General features: G+C 33.3%; 1 protein-coding gene across 2 annotated transcripts in view; it reads left to right on the top strand.

Moving 5' to 3' along the window:
- The window catches only part of LOC140443157 (E3 ubiquitin-protein ligase AMFR-like), a 105,931-nt gene extending 85,273 nt beyond the window's left edge, over positions 1 to 20,658 (top strand). For both annotated transcript variants that reach the window (XM_072534251.1, XM_072534252.1), the window contains exon 8: positions 1,721 to 20,658. In XM_072534251.1, the coding sequence (XP_072390352.1) occupies positions 1,721 to 1,880 (160 nt within the window). In that variant the 3' untranslated portion in view covers positions 1,881 to 20,658. The remainder of the gene's footprint in view (positions 1 to 1,720) is intronic.
- Positions 20,659 to 20,879: the final 221 nt, after the last annotated feature.

The raw sequence follows: 20,879 nt of genomic DNA, 5'->3' as shown, positions 1-20,879 counted from the left end.
GTTCTGCTTTTTTAATGGTAGCTGTATCCTCTGCGTAGATGAAAGTGCTGGTGCCCAGGTGAATCGTTGGTGTAGATGTTTTGCAGTGTATGTGCTTTTACATACACTGCCTTGAGAGAGACACTCTGAAAGAAGACGCGGATAATACAAATACGTTTACTCTCTCATGTGATATCATACAGTTTTAGAAATAGTTTGCTGTAGTTTACGGCAACACAGAAACCACTTTTTTGTCTGTTATGTATGAAATTCTATTGAGAACCATGTGTACAAGCAGTTGAAACAGGTGACATAGCAAATATACCGACCGATAGCTTTTGGAGTAATTTAGATCTTTCCAATTTAAACTAAACAACAACTAGGCTGGCCTCCATATTTGGGATACATGCCTACTCTTTGGTTCAAACTTTTTGATTTGCTATGCAGGTCGCAGGTCGTCACTACCTGGAGCTTTGTTACTTTTTATAATATGGATGGCAGATCCAAGCTCGGCCATTCTAACGTCTTCGGTAAAAACTTTTTGATTTGCTGCGCAGATCGCCGGTCGTCACTACTTGGGACTTTGTTACTTTTTATAATATGGATGGCAGATCCAAGCTCGGCCATTCTAACGTCTTCGGTAAAAACTTTTTGATTTGCTATGCAGGTCGCAGGTCGTCACTACCTGGAGCTTTGTTACTTTTTATAATATGGATGGCAGATCCAAGCTCGGCCATTCTAACGTCTTCGGTAAACACTTTTTGATTTGCTGCGCAGATCGCAGGTCGTCACTACTTGGGGCTTTGTTACTTTTTATAATATGGATGACAGATCCAAGCTCGACATGATTGACAGGTTTGCTCAACTAACAGGTTCCATTTTCTCTTCTGTGTTTTTTGGGTTTTCCTTTCAAGCTCTCTATAAAGACTATCAAGCCTACGAAGACTATCAAGATGATAGCACAGCGCATGAGGAACTAGAAAAAACACTCTTCTAGAAAAAATATGGTTCTTCATATTGTTAAGAGCTATTGGTAGGGCTAATACAGAAATATTGAAATATGGGGAAATTAGGAAAATAAGTCGGAGAGATCTAAGTAAACTACCCAAAAAAGTGGAAAAAAAACATCAATTTTTTTGCTTAACATTGTAATGACGATGAATAACATACTCCAGTTAGCGTTTCTCCTTTTCCAAGTGATGAATCTTCTTCGGAGCTCGATCGTCTTCAAAAAGCCACTGTTTTGATTTTCCCTTGTCTCGGGAGTGTTTTTTTCTTCTATTTTTAGCGGAAGCTGTCTACCTATACTGGAGGTTTGCCTGTATGGCCCTGTTTATGGACATGTAAACCTATTTGGGGTAGTTACAGAGTCCGCGACTGGGATCGTCTTTACCTCTCTGCTAGTTATCTCTGCATTTTTATTTCTAGAAGTCATTTAAAGACTATAATCTTCCAGTGTTCGATATCTCTCTGGGGCATCGTTAGTCAATATTTACAGGTGAGCAGATGGTGTTATACCTCGAGATTGTGTTTTGACTCTACTAAGAGCAAATGTGACATACCCTGTGCTAAGATTTTTACACCAAAGTTGCTCGAGACTCACTTTTTTCCTTTTTTAAAATACAAAATAGTGTGGTAAATAAATGACAATAACAATGAATTCATGTGTCTTAAGGGCTCTTTGCACAGTTCCTGCAGTTCCTACATTTCAAACGATAATGATCAACTTTTTGATTTTTAGCGAAGACACAGTGCCGTTGGGTAGCCGCTTCTCGAAATCTTCAACGGAACGTGAGAAGATTCTCCAAAGAAGAAAGGAACAGATGAGACATCAAGCCAGGAAGCGCTACATCGAGAAGCACAGAGCAGCTGTATCGGTCAAGGACGAACTTCAAAGTTGAAGGGAATTCCAGACGAACTGAAATGATTTGGTTGAAACATTGCTCGAGAGATAATCGTCATTGGAATTTTCCTGCAATTATACGTTGCAAAAGAATGATTTTATAATAGCAAAATAGCCAGCTCATTTCACATAAATGAATTGTAGGTCTTATCAGTTTGTTTCCTAGATCTTGTTACGTTTTAAATATATTAAAGTTCTTCCAACATTTTGGTATTTCTGCTGAAGTTTTTAGCAAATTTGTGTGAAATGGTAGAATGAATTTGTATAAATGTAGAAACGGTTTGAACGACGCAGTTTTTTGGGTACAAGATTCTGGAAACCGACTAAAAGAACTTGGTTTTATGAGAATTTGAGCTAGTACCCAATGTAAAAGCTTTAAACTGAATAAGGAAGTTAACATAGGTCTACAAAACAAACCTCTTGTGTGGTTTTTACATGCTTAATATCTTTTATACAATTTATAACCATAATTTTTTGAAGTAGAATACGAGGTTTCCCAAACGTATGCAATTTTTGTTCAAAACTTCGTAATTAATTATTTATTTTCACCATCTAGCTAGCAGGAATGCCTATTAAACGCAACAACATACTCACATGACTTATTTAAGTCACTGAAGCCTTCTCAAATTCAGTTTTTGTAATATCCTGCTGTTGCTTTCATTTGAATCGGGATAATGTAAATATTAAACACATTTTAACAATTTTACTAAAATACCGGTGATTAATAAATTGTAAGAGTTTTATTTTTGCGAAATACGTACTGTATTCTTACGATAATCACCTTTTTAATATTTTAATATATTTTTTAAATATTTTAGCTCTATGTAATCCGGCTCGAAGGACCAAATATCATGGCGACATACTAGTCGGCGACCTCAGGATAATAAAAGGCTCAAATAATTGTAAAATTTGTTTTATAAATGCCGATACTAGGATCTCTTGAAGCGTATTCACAGCGCACCTTCATAATAAAAAACAATCAACATGGTTGCTCGGATGAAAACTTTTATCGCGGAGACTGTTATTTTGTTGCGGGATCTTTTTTGATATATTTTGATCATTAGGGGCCATTTTCAAGATATACAGAGCGACTTCTGAGGGAATCTTGTACTCTGTCGTGAGAAATTTTGGAACTAATTTGCCACACATGTCAACCTTTCCCAAATTATTACTTAGAATTATCGAAATACAAGTTTTTGGAAGTTGTACAGGAAAGTCGACCAAAACGCACTGACAGTCGATAGAAATGATTTTAAGCGGATTAAATGTTTTTTTATCTTTTTCATCATAAATTCAAATTTAAAATAAATTTTTGATCATATTTTAAATTTCAATTTGGGTGCTGTTTAGATTTCAATTTGGGTGCTGTTTAAACTTCAATTTTGGCGCTGTTTTAACTTCAAACTTCAATGTCGCAACAAAGCTAAACTTGCAAATGCAATTGCGAATTAAAAAAAAAAAAGCAAACAAAAACACTATTAGAAACTAGTGTAACAAAGTGTTAGCAATTATGATCGTACCTGACAGAGGCCTCTGAATATTTTGATACGAAGTTATGAACCAAAGTCGAGTGCATTTGGAACATACCTCGTATATTTTTTAGTTATAGTTTTTTAGAATGTATGTATTAATGTCATAATGATACTCTCTAATTGTTCACGCATTTTAATGTAAAAATAGACACTATATTATACAGAATTTTTAAATTGTGTGTCTGGTATGTCTATCTAATGAGAACTAGCATAGAATACAGCGTGGCAATGTTACAATGCTACAAAGTTTATGTGTGCGTAGTGGAAACAAAGTTGTAGGTCAAGGAGGGAATTACTGTCTAATATTAAAGGGTTTTTGTAACTTTACTTGTACATTATTGAAATAGCAGATAATTTAAATAAATAACCCTATATATATCCTTCCAATATCCGTCCCATGTTTGTTGATATACTTGCAAACTTTGCCAAAGCTGTATCTTTGTCATACTTTAACGTAAGGCTGTACCAGCAAGACAAATTTGCTTTTTCTAATATAGTGATAAGAATCTTTTTCAAATATAGGTGGCACTATCCAACAAATGTGAAAAAATTTATAGATATATACTTACAATACGAGGGATGGCCAAAAAATTTCAAAATTAAGTTTTAAAACTGTATTTAATAAAAATATTATAAATCATTCAACAATATGGCCTGTTAAAAGAACAACGTATTTACTTTTTGCGTTTGTGGAAGAATCGTGAGAGCCGTTCTTCATTGTTGTTTATCTCCTTCAGGGATGTTTCTTTAATTTTGTCAAATATCTGCCCTTCTTCAAAGATATTTTGAGTTTTGGGGACAAAAAACTTCTATAATGTTTATTTTAGTAAGTTACAGGGGTGAAAAAGAAGAGAAAATTAAGTTTGATTTTTAATTTCAAATATCTCATTCAAAAGAAACTGTTTGTTTATTCTAAGGGAGTTTCGGCCCTCGGTAATAATGTAATCTTTCATTCTGCGTTTAAATTTTTCAAAAATATTTATTAGTTTTCTTGGGATTCGAAAAAAATAAATGCATTTAAAAAGCATTGGCCCGAAATTTTGCGCCTACACTCTTAAGTATTCAACATACCCAGAAACGAATCGTGAATTCCGATCTGAAAATACTGTAGATATTGGAAAAAACTACAGTGTAAGACACCTACATATATCTAAAAGTGTTATAAATTTCTGTAAGGTTTCAATTGTATTAAAGAATATTTTAGCCAAACAATATTGTTGTTGTAGACCTGTGCTCTAATTGTAGTATTGATTTTTTGTTCATAAGTCATTAAGAATTACACACTTGTGAACAAGGTGTGTCAGCTCAATTGAAAAGAGATATCATATATTTTTTACTTCCTAGTGCTGGAAAATTCATAGTTGTAGTATGTGTATAAACTGATATGTAAATACCTGTTTTGTTGTCCATTTGTAACTTATTTGATATTTTAATAAGAGGCACTTAATTTTAGTTGACGTTAGGTACGTTAAAGATGTCATTTGAGTCGTACAGGGGTGTCCCAAAAAGTTCATACAGTTTGTTACTTAGGAGCCACTGGATACTTTTAAACTTGATATCAGAAAATTAACAGTAGAATCTACTACACGTCTTTTTGAATTATATTAAATGGCTGTGTCGATGAAGAGATTTAAAGGAAGTTAAATGGAACAAATGATGAGTTGAGTAAAATAATATGGTTTTACCATTGTATAAAATGTCCAAAAACTAAAACAAGAGTATTTTTCTGTTCGCTTTTACACATTGATCCATAGGTTCGAATCCGGCTCGAAGGACCAATGTGTAAAAGTGTTGGGATGAGGGAAAACATAGTTTTTTGGAAAACAAATGTCACCGTTTTTAAATGAAGTTTTTGAACTTTTTTTTTCGATTTTGATCTTTTTTAAACACATTTTTTCAAAGAATAGACCTTTCATAAGTGAGGACTAAAATCTAAAAGTGGATTTTAGGACTTTTACGTACAATATACGAACAACAGCATCAACATGCGACAAATGTAACACAAATACATCAAAAGCGTCGAAAATAATTACAAAACCATAACGTTTTTGACGTTTTTGTCTCCGCTTTCGACCCTTTCTCGTCAAACATGGATCTTTTTCGACGATTTTCAACGAAAAACAGGTCAAAACTATGCCAAAGCGTTGAAAACACGACCAACGGTGACAAAACGTTAGAGATGGATCAAGACGATGAAAAAATATCGATGGAAAACAATGACTAAAGCCTAAAGCATCGAAAAAGTGGTGTCAATAGCGTCAAACATGGTGGAAAAGTGTCGAAAAAGTGCCTTCGTCGACGAAAAAATAAAGAAAAATATTTTAAAAGCACAATTATTCCTTTTGTCTCATTTTTCGAAGCAGCTTTTTTTGTTATAAGATTTGAAAAAGAGTCAGTAGCATAAAATGTGGCGAAAAGATGTCAAAAACACCTAAAAAGCGTAAAGCGTGACCAAAAGTGGAAGAAAATTGACAATTTATTAAAAGCGATGAAAATAGACACATATAAAAGCGTTGATGTAAGTTAAAGGAACGCCAAATGGGAGAAAACAGTTTTGAAAAATGGCAAAACTAACGAAAAAAATGTTAAATATGTCAAAAAATCGTTAAAGCGACTAAAAATTTTAACAGCAGTCAAAAGCGTTGAAAAATGTCAAACGCTTCGAAAAACCATTGACAATTCGTCTAAAAAGAGCCTCAAACCAATATAGGGGTTTCCAAAGCGTCGAAAAATGCTTTCACAAACAAAAAATGTCCAAAGGGGGTTAAAAAAAGTCGAAATGCAAATAAAAGTAAAATACATGATGTGTTTTTTACTTTTTTCAACAATTTCTTGTCTATTTTGGCTATGTTTTGAAACTTTTTGTTTTTAAAAGGCTCAGAAAGAACCAAATCATTAAATGCGACGAAAAGGTGTCAAAAGCATCTAAGAAGTGTCAAAAAAGGCAAACACATCAAAACATTATCCTAAGTCGCCAAAACAATGTCAAAGATTTGAAAAATTAGCGAAAATAGTCAAAAAAAACTTTGCAGAATTAATTGTATGACTTTTTTGGCACTTTCCCGTCGTTTTTGGCTCTTTTTTACGCTTTAACACTTTTAAACGAATATAACTATTGTTTTGTTATTATTTTTTCTATTGATCACGCGGAACTTTGAACACTCTGGTTTCTGTTAGCATTTAATTATCAAACATCGAAATGTTTTACTTATTTACTTCTAAAGTTTAATAAAAAGCAGTCATTTGTAAGTTCTACTGCGTAGATTATGTATGGTAAAGTGTAAAAATAGAATAATGAAGTTTATTACCCACACATTAGTGCACTCTTGAAGTTGAAATAAAATATTGCTTCATTTGTGGTTGCCAGCCTCTATCCACTGTACTTTTTTCAATTTTATCTTCATTTTCAGTGATTATATAATTGATAGACAGCGTTAAATAATTTTTTTAGTGCTTATTATTAGTTTTAAAATATTCATTAGTTTCTGAGTAAAATATTATAAAAGTTTTTGGAATACTCTTATCGATCTTAAATATCTCGTCCGCTGTAAGACTCTTATTGACATCTTTGACTATTTATAGTAGAGTTATTTAACGAATGAGCTTCAGATCTCGATAAAGTTACTCATTACCTGCCTGCAATGTAGTCATTATAAGCTAGTCCTTTAAAGACTTGAAAAAGATGTTACTTTTTGATTCTTAAACCGATAGAATCACGTTTTTCTCTTATATTATATTTTATTTTACATATAAATATATACTTTATTATACAAAAAATTACAATGCTGTTCTATTATGACTTATAGGTTAGACTTTATATTGATTTGTTCGTCGATACTTTAGTTATTTAATAAATATATTAGTAGCACAAATAAATGTTACAATTAAAAGTTTTGTTCTATCGCTGTCAGCAATTTCGGTGCAGAAGGACTCATATTTAGATTTAGGAGTCATCAAATCCGATGAACTGAACTACTATAAAAATCTGGCAAATATCATCGTTAATTGGACACGGAAATTAAAACAGTTTATTATTTCAGTCGATAGCGATTAAAGTAAGCTGTAGACCCAAGCTAATAAAGCGATTATCGGGTGATGTTAGGAATATTTATATTCCACTAATACATTAACAATTTACTGGTGTAAATTAACATCATTTTTGTACCCTTTTGGTCGAGTCTTCTTCTTGTAGTGCGTATGTGTTTCGGATGTTGGCGGCCATCATGGCAATCTGTATTTTGCAAACTGCTGCTCTGAAAAGGTTTGTGGTTGTTGTGTTAAATAACGTACGTAGATTTTTCAGCCAGGAAAGTCTTCGCCCTCGTTTCTGCGGATTTGTATAACAGTATATCAATGACACCTTTTTTCTGTCACCAGAGAATCACTGCATTGTTTTATTATCCTGAGAAAGATAAGAATAAGGCTATGGAATATGAGGTAATGACTATAAGGATTTGTTGAGGTAATTTGGAAAATATCTGGGATGGTATGACAAAGATCACCATAAAAACATGAATACGTTTCTAAAGGATTTTGTCCTAAAATCACAGTAAAATAATTACATGTAATAGCTAACACAATTTTTTTACAAATGGTATAATATATATTTTTAATATTTCTATATATCTATGTGAAAGTATTTACTTGGTGGTTTCTTTCTGTTGCAAGAGAACCAATCCTTCTACTTTTCCTTGTAAAATTAGTTGCAGCAATCCATATATTTGTTCCTCATGATATGACCGTGGTGTTCGATTTTGGCTATTTTTATTATGGTTATCAGCTCTTTTTCTTTTTGTATTCGTAGTAAAACGTCCTGATTAGTAACGCGATCGTCGAGTAAAAACGATAAACAAAATAAGTATAGACGGTTTCTTTTTGATTCAATTTTAATCTCTCATCATTCTTCTTTGTTGCCATTTTTTAATGATACGCAGTTTTCAACAAAGAGCACAAAATCGTAGAGAATGGAGGAGTTTAAGGGAGGCCTATGTTCAGCAGTGGACGCGATAAATGAAGGCTGGATGATAATCATCCTTCTACACGTGTTTGAGGTTTACCTTTCATCAGGAAGAATTGTGAGAAGACTGAATTTCATGCCAAAGTATGCAATTAGTGACCTCCAACTAAGAAAAATGAAGTCAGTGTCAGTAGATATAAAGCACCGGTCCTGGACCGGAAGTGGTTAAGGTAAGTCTGATTTTTGGTGGAGGCGTCGCCGTAACCAGCCTCTCCCCTAAAACTACAGATAGCATGCCACAGCTGACATTTCGCTGTCTGTAGCTGTGACACGCTGTCTGTCGTTTTAGGGGAGACGCAATTAACGCACTGTAAGAGATAAAAGGTGGCCAACCCTTCCGTTCCAGTTCATCTCACTTACGTTCCGTCATGCGTTTACGTTTATTTATAAATAAGAGTACTCAAAACTTAATGTTGATCTTTTTCCAGTGCGTCTACGTTTACAGTCTGTCAAACTATAAATCCACCTATATACTCTATAATTACCAATATAGCACCTCTACACAGAGCTATCTGTAGAGCGCATATTCGAGTACGTGACAAATTGTCATTTTGGAATGTCTAAAAGTCTGTCCCTTTTGAAAAAGGAATATATAGCTGAATCAACATGTAACTCCCAGTAATATGCGTTGAAAGTAATAAGAGCTACACACAAATAGGTGGTTTTCAATCTTTCTAATTCAACATGTATCAAAAGTTTATATCTGATTCTGATATAACAGATTTGTTATGATTTACTAAACACATAATATTTGATGATAATGATGATAGTCCGTAATATACGGACTATACCTTAATATTAAGAAAACTAAATTTAAGGTTGTCAGCCGTGCAAATTTAGATCCCGGGGAACCAATGGCAGGTAGCGAAGAGATCCAGAGAGTCGACAGATTCACTTACCATGAAACTACTCCCAACTCACAATGGGACTAAGCTTAAGAGATTAGATCCAGAATTGAAATGGCACGGACTACATTTATCAAGTTGAGATCCTTGCTGTGCTGCAGTGATCTCAGTTTGGGAACTAAGATGCGGATAGTGAGGTGCTACATTCTTCCAGTGTTACTATATGGAGTTGAAGCCTGGACACTGACGCAAGACACAGAAAAGCGGATTGAAACCTTCAAAATGTGGATTTTGGGGTTGAACAGAATAAGTTATCTAACAAATTTTAAGATTTGGCAGTGACAGTGACAGTATGTAAATAATAAGTATTTGTCCTTCAAAATACACTGCTCAATTTTTTACAAAATACGCTTTAAAAGTCGTATCAGTTTTTTTAGGAATCAGCCCATAATTGTTTTGGAACTATCTGAGATATTTTTTGCTTGGCAACAACGCATATTTCCAGACATTTAGGACTTTATCTAAGTAACTTATTGAGAATGTATTGACATTCTCCAATGACCGTGCTGCCAACAACTGTAAAAAGAGATAACTAATAAAATAGAGATAAATGTCAAAAATTTGAATAAATTAGAGTACTGATATACTGGTATAAATTTCATCAAATTTTAAAAATAATGAGCTTGTTTGTCTTTCAACTACGGGCCTTTTAAAACCCCCTATCAAATTTAAAATGTCAACAAACGATATCCCTATTTCGTCCGCCATCTTTCAAAATAAGTGCTGCCACCTATAGTCGTTTGAGAACGGAAATATCTAAAGATAACTTTTTCGATTTTTCTTAATTTCTTTATGTGTCATTTATATTTGTAATTTATTCTGTGCCTTGGAGCAACTGGTTTTTGGTAGCTGACATCTGCCCGTGTTTCTTTTAAAATTGAATACATAAAGACGACATCGTTTACACAATGAAAATGAGGCATGAACAAAGTGAAATAGACGTTATAATGGGGAGATAATTCACCAACTTTAGGTGTAATCGTCGTCAGCTCCTCAGTAGCAACAAAAAGCAAATCTACTAAAAAAATAATAAATGAAGAACAATAATTGACTTAACTGTGCTTCTAATATATTTATTGTATCATATCATTCTGCACCGCTTTAATCTATATCTGTTTACATTTGTATATAACAGGCTTAATTATTCTAACTTTGAGCGCCCCCTTGATGATCAGTATTAGCATCAATATATTGCACAATAAGGGATATTTTACAATACTACCGAGTAAACTGAAATATTTTGAAAATTTATTCTAAAAGCTGATAAATATTTTATTGAATAAACAATGTTGCACAGTATCGGTTCAATTACGTTTTGATATTTATAAACATTAAAATATGGCTACAAAAGAAAAAGAAGACGGGTGTTCAAAGGATGGTTAAATGGATCAAAGAATTCTACAAGTGATTGCGCTATTGTTAGGGTAGGTATATCTTGATAAAATGCTTTAGGCTTTCATCCATGCTTTAGACCATCGTCTAACTTGTTAAGCTGTTTGTTCGGGCTGTTAGGCCGTTGTCTTCTGAGATTAGTTCTCAACGTTTCGCCAACACTAGGGGTTGGCATCTTCTGAAGATGTTACTGTTTCGCTTGTAAGCCGAAACTGACGCCGCGGTGTACTACGGAGGCCTTATTTATATTTTCTACTCGGCCCCCCCTCCACTGGTTTCGGCGTGAGGGGCCGAGTCGTCGTTCGCTACGTATATCTTGTTTCTATAAAGTAATAAACTTTCCTCCATATGTTGGAGAAGAAAATTTATTCAGCAATAAATTTTGTTTTTGGGAGAAAGTTACACATTTTCTTTAGTAGGAATTGTAATATTTTATGAAAAATAGATGGAACTAACAGTGTCGCCATCTAGCATGCAACTTGAAAACCTATTTGTCCAAGCATTGCTTCATCTTTTTATAAAATTTGTAGTCGAATATTTATTTTGGAATATGTTGAGTTTTATTACTGTTTAACAGCGTTATGGAGTATACTTAAAGTAACAGTAACTTTGTTTTAATACTCAGATAATTCAGATTGAAAATTCTGTTCACAAATTCGAGTAACTAATACCCAATTCTTTTGGACGAATACTTCATCCATCTGCGCTCGCTTTTGCAATAGCGGAATATTTAGTTTTCCTTTTAATATATATTTTTTGTTTGCAGAAGTGTAAATGGCAAGGTTCAACACTTTCTCTGACTGTTCCGTTTGTAAATAACTTTCAGCAAGAATTTGTTAGACACGGTGAAGAGACATTAATCTCTATACACATCGTTTTTCACCTTTCTTTTGTTTTTCATTTCTCACATCTGCTTCACAGTTCAGAAAAATATTGCAGAAATACCTGTCCAATCATTGTAATCGAGGCCTTCCATTCTTGGTTTAATATTTGCCTCTCTGGCTTAGAACTCTTTGATTCGCTTGTCGCGATGAATCATTCCACATTCTTCTTGTTTTGTATTGTCAAAAAATTTGTTGTGTAACTGGGCTTTCGTTACAATTTTCTTCCACTCATTTCGACCTGTGCGTAGGTCACTCCAGTTACTCACTGTGAGGATTTTGATGTCTCTCATGACCTGGTACTACCACTAGGCCTTATGCTTGGTCTTTCAGTTTCTGGCTTCTATCTGGTCTCTTAATTCTGTCAAATTTGTGGTGAATCTAGATAAGAAGATGGGAAACGGGTTATGGAAGCCGCCATGTTGGAGTAGCCACTTGTTGACAGCTGATAGTTGGCATATTGACAGTCGCTATGTTGAATTGGCCACGTGAGATTAATGGACCAATAGGAGCGCGGTAGCTATCTTGGAAGGGAGTGCGCCTTACAACTCGGATGCAGACGTGCCACATCTTGCGGCAATCATCGAAGGGTGCCGCTTTTCCCAGAGCGGGCAAAATTTTCTCATGCCCAACCACCCCAAACTCTGCTCCTTCTCATTGTCTGTTTGAATAGTACTAAGAACTCAGTCGTAGAGTCAGTTAAAATTTATTTGAAATTACAACATATGTTATTGAACCAATTGACCTATTACTGTACAAATAATGTTTTACCGTATCGGTGGGTCGGCAAAACTATTGTGAGATATGTTATAAGTTGATATTGCTCCTCTAGGGCCGCTTAACAATATATTTATAGGCTAACGTGACTTAATTTTAGTACTGTATATCACACATTTTAGATATTTTATTATAATGCTTCACATTCATTGATTTAGTTTCTCATAAATACGTATGAAGGAATAGCTTCTTAAAATCCATATATTTCCTACGAGAAATGTTCTGTAAATTTCCGAAAAAGTACATTACAAACAAATGTATTATAAAAAATATTATTGCTGTTTCAAAAATTTTGTACCCTGAATACAATTCTTTTAAACTGTTATGTTCACAAATGACCGACAAAATACTTCAACCGCCGCATTTTCACCAAAAAATCATTTGATGGTAATAATATTTTTGATTAACATAATATAATGTTTAGCAGACTTCACATTATTCCAGTATCGCTCTACTTCAGCGATTGTAACCAGCGCTGAACTGAAATGATGATGGTTACCTTTATTCAAATTCCTCAAGGTACATACTGTAAATTCTGATTATCAGCACTGGAACGACCGCCTGCACGATTCAGTTGTGTTGGGTTGAAAAATATACCCAGTGCATGCCATTTTTAGTTCACATGGTTTCTTACAATCCAGTGCTGTTTTCAATCCCTGCACTGAAATAATATTTGAATAATGTGAACCGGGCTGCACCCTATTAATATTTCATGTAAACATGTGCGACAGCTCCATTATATCTGTAAAAGGAGTGTTATAAAAAAATTATAATCTGAATTAACTATAAGTATCTATTATTGATAACGGTCTCATACTAATACCAAAATGCTAAATGTTTCATGTATTTATGATTTGAAAGCATTTTCGATCCACCCTCATATTCACTTTCTATTTAGGTTTCATTAAAATATACGTAAACGAACTTACTACATTATTTCAACACTTTTTCTTAAGATAAGATGATTTTTGGAGCTCTATGCTATGTTTGTTAGGGTTAGAAATTTTTGTGTATTTTGAGGTTAGAAACATTAACAAATGTTAGAAACATTAACAAAACTAATTACTATCCACGTCATCCCATGACATTAATCCCTAATTGGTCCGAAACTTGTCGAAAACTATTCAGAAACTATTTCCGCGAAGAAAGCTATATTCTCTGTTCAGTGAACTCAGTACCACTTCACTAGTAAGTTAAAGTTAAGTAATTAAGTTTCTGTTATGTTGGACAAATTTTGACAGACTGGAAGTTATTGTAAAACTAAGCACACATGTTTATAGTCAAAGTAAAACATTACTCAATGCAGTTTATCAATGAAATAAAACTACATCAATATTAAAACAATAAAAAAGGTTTAAATGTTTATTTTTGAAATGTTACATTAGTTTATAGATTGTATTACTTCAAGTGGAAAGTTTTTAATCGAAATTATTGAATATACACTTTCATTAGTCATGATTATTCTTCTTTTTTTAATTGAAGAAGTCTGCAATACTTCTGCAAACTTACTGCAGCTAGTAATAATGAGTGGTAGAAATTTTATGTTGGATGTTTGCGACAATGATTCTGTCAAAATATTCCTAACCTCAGCGAATCGATTATACCATGGTTTACTGAAAAAGTAAAGTAACAGTTTGAAGTAATTTCTTTAATTCAATGCCAATTTTTTGTGTAATTGTTGGATGGGAAATAAAGAAATTTTGAGAATGAGTTTTGAAGTGGAAATCCAAACTTGAAAATAAACTGAAAATCTAGTTAATTCCCATTAAAGACAGAGGATCAATGTGCTATTTACTGGCCTTGTATGCCATTAGCTAGATGTTAAATTCCTCTACTCTCTTCTATCCATAACCTTTCTCTTGCAATTTTCGACTTTTTTCTTTTAATTTTTTTGTAATCACTGACCATCTTCGTCTGAGTCTGCCTCTTCTTCATTTTAGATCAGGTTTTATTCATGCAATAGTTTTATCTTGTCTCTAATTTTTTATTCTGCCCAAATGTCCCAACTACCGTATAGTATTTGTGATCTTACAATTTTAATTATTGCAGATGCATTAAAAACAGTAAATAACACTAAAATCCCACAAGAAAATGGCTCCAGAACCGTAGGTATAGATGGTTTTTATTCGAATGCGTAAAAACTTTAAACTGATTATACTGATGTGTTTTGGTTTTTTGTTTTTATATATTAATTTCACCAAGCCCAGTATGTAATAATTTGAAATAACATAATCTTCAAACATATGCCCAGTCCCATTGAAATTAAAAAAGTTAAGGGGTATTTCTGGTTAAACTTCTGGTAAAACCAGAAATACTTTATTAACAAAAAAAAATCACATCAAATGTATTTTACTTCATCTAACTTATCTGAAAATTTCATAAATATCATCCTTTTCGTTTTAAGGATATTTACTTTATCTCAACACTGTATTTTAACTATGTAGAATTAAATCACGCAACTATAAATAGTAATTTTTACAGAAAATAAAAGTCATTTCATTCAATTACAAATGTTACCTATAGTATTTTTCATATAAAAATGCGTGCACGTCACAATTTATATAAAGTGACGTCATTTATATTTAAAATTTCCAGAAAGTCAACCTTAGAGTTCAAATTTTCGTAACACAGCTAATAATACGAAACCCATACGGAATTGCTCGATCTTTCATAGGCGTCAACATGGTATAAAATCAGAAAAATATAATCATCATTGTATTGGGAATTTTAGAATTATATTGATTAAATAACCAAAAACATTTGTTATTATTACTAATATAAATTTTATGAAATAACTCTTTGAGTCTAATATTCCACAAAATAATAATTTTAATTAAATATATTAGACAATTGCACGCAACTGATATAGGAATACTTCAAATTTTTTGACAGTTAAGCGTGTGGTAAAATTGTATAAAGTGTTGCCGCTTTTTTAGGGTAAGAATTTTGTTTATGTTTTGATTTCTTACACAATTTAATCATAATAATATTATATATTAATAAATTGTATTTATAAATACATATTAAATTTAGATTAATAGCTTTAAAACTAATTATTATTGTGATTGTGCTATGCCAAAACAACTAAATAGTCTGTAGAAAGCTAATAGGCTTTCATATAACATAGATTATTTAGATATATAAGAAATAATGGCGGGACGTTTTTATTATTAATGCTCTAAAAGTGGTAAGTTTCAAATTTAGAATAGGTATATATTTTGTATTAAAATGTTTTCTTATGTATTTTAGTGTGTTGCAGTAATCTTAAAATTAAGTGTATTTACTGTTAATATAATAGTTTGATAAATAGTTGACATTTTAAAAATTCCTCACTTACTAACTATTCTGATGTTTTGGCAACGCTGTTGGGTTCTGACGTTGTAAATCTTGAATGACGTGCACGCATTTTTATATGAAAAATACTATATATGAGCATTTAAAAATGATTTAGTTGATAAAATCATCACTAGATGACTGAATCATAAAAAATATTTAATACCGTTAAATACTGAGATATGTCACTAACTTGATTCAAGGCTGTCGACTTTATAAGAGTTAGACGATTTTACTGAAATGTATTTTAAGTTGGTAAACTACAGCTTTTTGGCAAAGTAATCGTGAAGAATTACGTACGTCTTCTTCTCAGAGAAAGTCTTTGAAAATATAAAGGAATTGATTCGCTAAAAGATCTAGAAATAATATTTCAAGATATATTGGTATAAGCTTTGAATATATATTATGTTTTTTTTTCTAGTTACAATTTAATAATTTATATACAGTTAACCGAAATGCCAAAAGAACTACTAACCTTCGTTTAGATATTGTTCGTCTTTACAAAGGCGCTACCATTAATTACGTGAGGTAATCTTTTAAGATCTTTGATCCTCCACAGTGAAAAGTTTATAAGAATAATATTATCAGTAAACTTTTTAAAATTTCTTAACGATCTATTAAAGGTTTTTCCTTTCATGGAATTTATACTGAATAATTAGTTATAAGATTCATTATTTACTGCATTTCTTCATGTCTGACAGCGTTGTAGCTCCAAAGAAGAATTATCTCATACGGAGTTATCGTGATAAATTCAATAAGTAAATGCAAATTAATTCCAATGCAGGTGCATGCATTTTCTGACCATAAAAAGTCTTTCTTATCTTCTGTAATGACTACCTGATCGTCTGCAAAGTTCATTGTGTATAAATGATCATCTCTTACTGGGGCCCCCCATTCCTTGACATTCCTGTTCCAAGGTTTAAGGGTTTGTTCTAAAAATATTTTAAAAAGCATTGGCGATGTGGAGCAGCCCTGTAGCAACCCATTTATTGTCTTGAAGCTGTAAAATTTCGTTTCCATCAATAATATGTAACTATATTACTTTTATACATGTTTTTCACTGCTGCTTTCAACTGTTGGGATACCCCTTGGGACAACAGGGATTGCCCTGTTTTTACTACTGATATCTTCCTCTAGTTTGATTTTATAAACTTTGCCATACAATCAACCTATTTGAGTCACAATATATTAGTGTAAAAACTCTTAAATACTGTTTAAAATGTTAAAGGATAAATTTTGCAAACAGATATGTATAGCCTCCACAATACTATTAAATCTAAAAGCCTAACACGAACATCAAAAATTAGAATATATAAAACGGTGATTAGACCGGTGCTCATGTATGGGTGTGAGACGTGGACCCTGACCAAAGAAATGAAAGAAAACTTAATGTTTTGAGAGGAAAATCCTCAGAAGAATCTTTGGGCCTTATCACGACATTAATAGCAACCAATACCGAATGAGAACAAATGCTGAGGTCAAGCAGATGTATAGAGCGAGCGATATAGTCCAAGAGATTAAATCCCAACGTCTAAGATGGGCTGGCCATGTCCATAGACTCCCTAATAACCGCCTTGCCAAGCTAATATGGGAGGAAGCCACCACAGAAAGAAGGCCCTTAGGACGTCCACGAATGCGATGGAGAGACAATATATGGTCAGATCTAAGAACAATGGGGCTACCCACTGACCCAACTATTATGGACGACCGTTCAAGATGGAAGCAAGTTGTGCAGTCAGTCACAACCCACCCCAGGTTGTAGTGCTACGAGAAGAAGAAGATAAATTTTGCGACAGTAGTGGAGATTAACGTATGCAGCGATTTGCAATGCATGACAGATACATTAAAAGGGGTACGATTATAAGAAAATAATTAAACAATAATTGATGACTCTGATCGTCATATTGAACCAAATTCTTAGATTATGAAGCCAGGAAATACGTCTTCTTCCAGTCCTCTCGTACCAAACACCTAACGTTCGATAACCAACACAAGTAACCCACATCTCTTCTTATATCCAAAGTACTCTGATTCCATTTTGTTTATTATGACAAGCACTTTAAGTTCTTTTTCGATTCTGCAAATAATTTTTTGATGGCGTCATTAATTTTTTTTCCTCTTATTTCCTCCAGATGTCTATTTTCTCTTCTATAGTTATTATTGGCTTCTCTTGATTATAATATCTATAATCCTGCTGCAGTCTTAACTTTTTAATGTACATAGATTAAACATATCGTGTTTTTCCTTTGACCTTTCTATTTATTCACAGTTTTCCTAGCAAGTTTTTTGCTAATCTGCGTAATGGATGTTATTTAGTCATACTCCGTTTACTAAAATATGTTTCATGTAATGCCTCTGCGAAGATTTCTTCAGGCTATATATTAAATAATAATGGTGACAAATTACACCATTGTCGTAATGCGCGTTTAACCTTATAGTTTCTGACAATTCTCCATCTACATTTATTTCCACTAACTGATTCTTCAAATATGCCTAATACTGCGACTGTGCTCGATTAGTGAAATTACTGATATATGTCATGTAACTTCTTCTCTTCTCATGGCGCCGTCTCCTTTCAAAGGTTGGCGATCCAAATAGCAATTGTAGTTTTGGAAACCGCTGCGCGAAAGATTTCTGCGGATAAGCGGTCGAACCATCTCCTCAGGTCTTTCAGCCATGAGTTCTGGCGTCTTCCTATTGTTCTTTTGTCCTGTACTTTTCCTTCCAGTATAACTTGAAGTAATTCCTATCTTTCGCCTCTCAACACATGACCCAAGTATTGCATTTTCCTCTCTTTGATTATTCTTAGTAATTCTTTTTGTTTACACATGCGACGAAGTACCTCAACATTAGTAACTCTTTGTACCCATGGAATTCTCAACATTCGTCTGTATATATACATCTCAAAGGCATCTATTCTTTTTCCTTTCAGAGTCCATTGTTCAACTTTCACAGCCATACAGTAAGACAAAAAAAACGTAACATCTGATCATTTGGATTCTAAGGTCTGATCTTGTAAAAAATGTTTTCATGTTCATGAATGCTTCCCTTGGATTTCTTTCTTTGGATTACACTGACTATTGATATTTGCTCCCAAATATTTTATGGAATTTACCTGAGCTATTATTTGACCCTTGGCATACACATGTAAGTTTATTGGTGTCTTTGAAAATACTAAAGTTTTAGTTTTAGAAACGTTTAGATGTAAACCGAACATTTCGCTGTGGTGAACTACCGCATTTATTATATTTTGTAGTTCTTGTGCGTTGCTTGCTATTAAGACAGTATCATCAGCATATCTGATGTTGTCTATGCTGATTCCGTTAATCTTAATTCCGCCTTGGACCTCGTCTAATGCTTCTCTGAATATAGACTGAATATAAATTAAACAGTAGTGGTGATAAGACGCAAACCTGTCTCACTCCTCGTCGGATTTGTATATCTTCGGATGTTGTATGCTCTATTTCAATTGTTGCCGTTTGGTGCCAGTAGTACAGTTCTGAGATAATTCGCAAGTCTTGTTGGTCAACTCCAGTTGTTCTCAGAATTTCGATGAATTTCATGTAACTTAAACCGTCGCAACTAATGCAATGGTTAGGGGAGAGTCCAATCGCGAACTGTAGTGAGTCAAGCTCGTCACTCCTGTTCACACTCGATAAGGTAGCCCGTTCAACATTTCATTATTCTCGAATTCGTTTCAGTATATTTTATATACTATCCAACTACTTGTTAATACAAAAGTCTGCCAAATTTCTAGGCTACACTTCAATTTCCTTTATCATTATTTTCGCTTTAGCGTTTTTGTCCAACTGTGCGACGGATCTCGTCGTGAATCGCGTTATCTCACATAACGCACCTAACACTACCCGATAGACTTTTTTATTCTTTCATGTTACATGACAGACATTAAGAAATATATTATACAACAAAAACTGTAGAAATAATAATCATATCCAAACAAAAATGGATTCTATACTCTTTGTATAGAACTTATAGTGCTTGAAAACTCGCAGCATATTCTGAATAACCCATAAGGTTGTTGATAAATGACTGATTTTGCTTTGATAAAACTCTACACGTCTAATCATCGCCTGGTCAGTAAGCTGATCAATAATAAGGTAAAGCTACTAATCTAAAAAATATTCTACTTTAAAAGGTAAGATTAGACAGACAGTTACTTCCTTGGATATTGGTGAGATTTGACCAGACTCTCCGCTCAAATTCTACTCACGTATTTAATGGAAGCCCCATAACTTATATTAATCTTAAGATGAGACCTAATCTATTTAGAAGATGAGTAAGATAACTTCGGGTGCAAAATTTGTCTTTTTCCCTGTAAATCTCCATAAGAAAATCCAAGGTCCAAAATAGCAAATTCGTCACAAATTGGCTGGTTTGGTGCTAAGACGCCGTTGACTTGATGCTAACTTTGAGTCAGAGTGAAGTTATCATTAAATGAACTTCGACTAAGCGTGAAGTTAGCATCAAGTCAACGGTGACTTCACTCCAACGAGGCCATATGTCACGATCCGACGAGCCGTTCTCGAGCTTAGCCACTTTGTGATCAATTTGTTATTTTCGACTTTAGATTTTCTTATGGAGATGATTTACATGGGAAAATGACCAATTTGTGCTCGGAGTTACCGTGCTTATCTTCTGTATTTTATTGTGCAATCGAAAATGCTAAAAACATTACTACCCTAAATAGCCGTATATGTAATAATAAAGTCATTTTGTATTAGAATCTTTAGGTTACCTAGTACATTTTTCGATATAGGAAAATTGTAATTGCCATGCAAATCTCTGTGTGCCAGATACTGACGGCCAAATTTGTGTATCTTGTATATTTATTATTCCTTAGCTTTAATTATCTTACTGATGATTCTATTAATGTGCTGCGTACTGTAGATATGGTTATTAATATACTTAATGAAAAATTGTTGTTTTATTCAGTTTTATCCTTCTTATACTAACAGACTAATAATCCCTATACTAAATGAACTATTGCCATATTAGCAAAATCCCTGAAGATTAGAACGGGAGTCTAGTAAAACTCTTATAGACCTAATTACTATTTAAATGGGAATAAGCCACAATTAAAGGTTAAAGTACGTTTATTGACGTTTCAATTTCCACTTCGGAAATCGTTCTCAAAATACA

The sequence above is a fragment of the Diabrotica undecimpunctata genome, chromosome 6 (assembly GCF_040954645.1).
Source record: "Diabrotica undecimpunctata isolate CICGRU chromosome 6, icDiaUnde3, whole genome shotgun sequence".
Classification (NCBI taxonomy): Eukaryota; Metazoa; Arthropoda; class Insecta; order Coleoptera; family Chrysomelidae; genus Diabrotica; species Diabrotica undecimpunctata.
The sequence above is the reverse complement of the archived record's forward strand: the minus strand, read 5'-3'. Positions and strand labels throughout refer to the sequence as shown.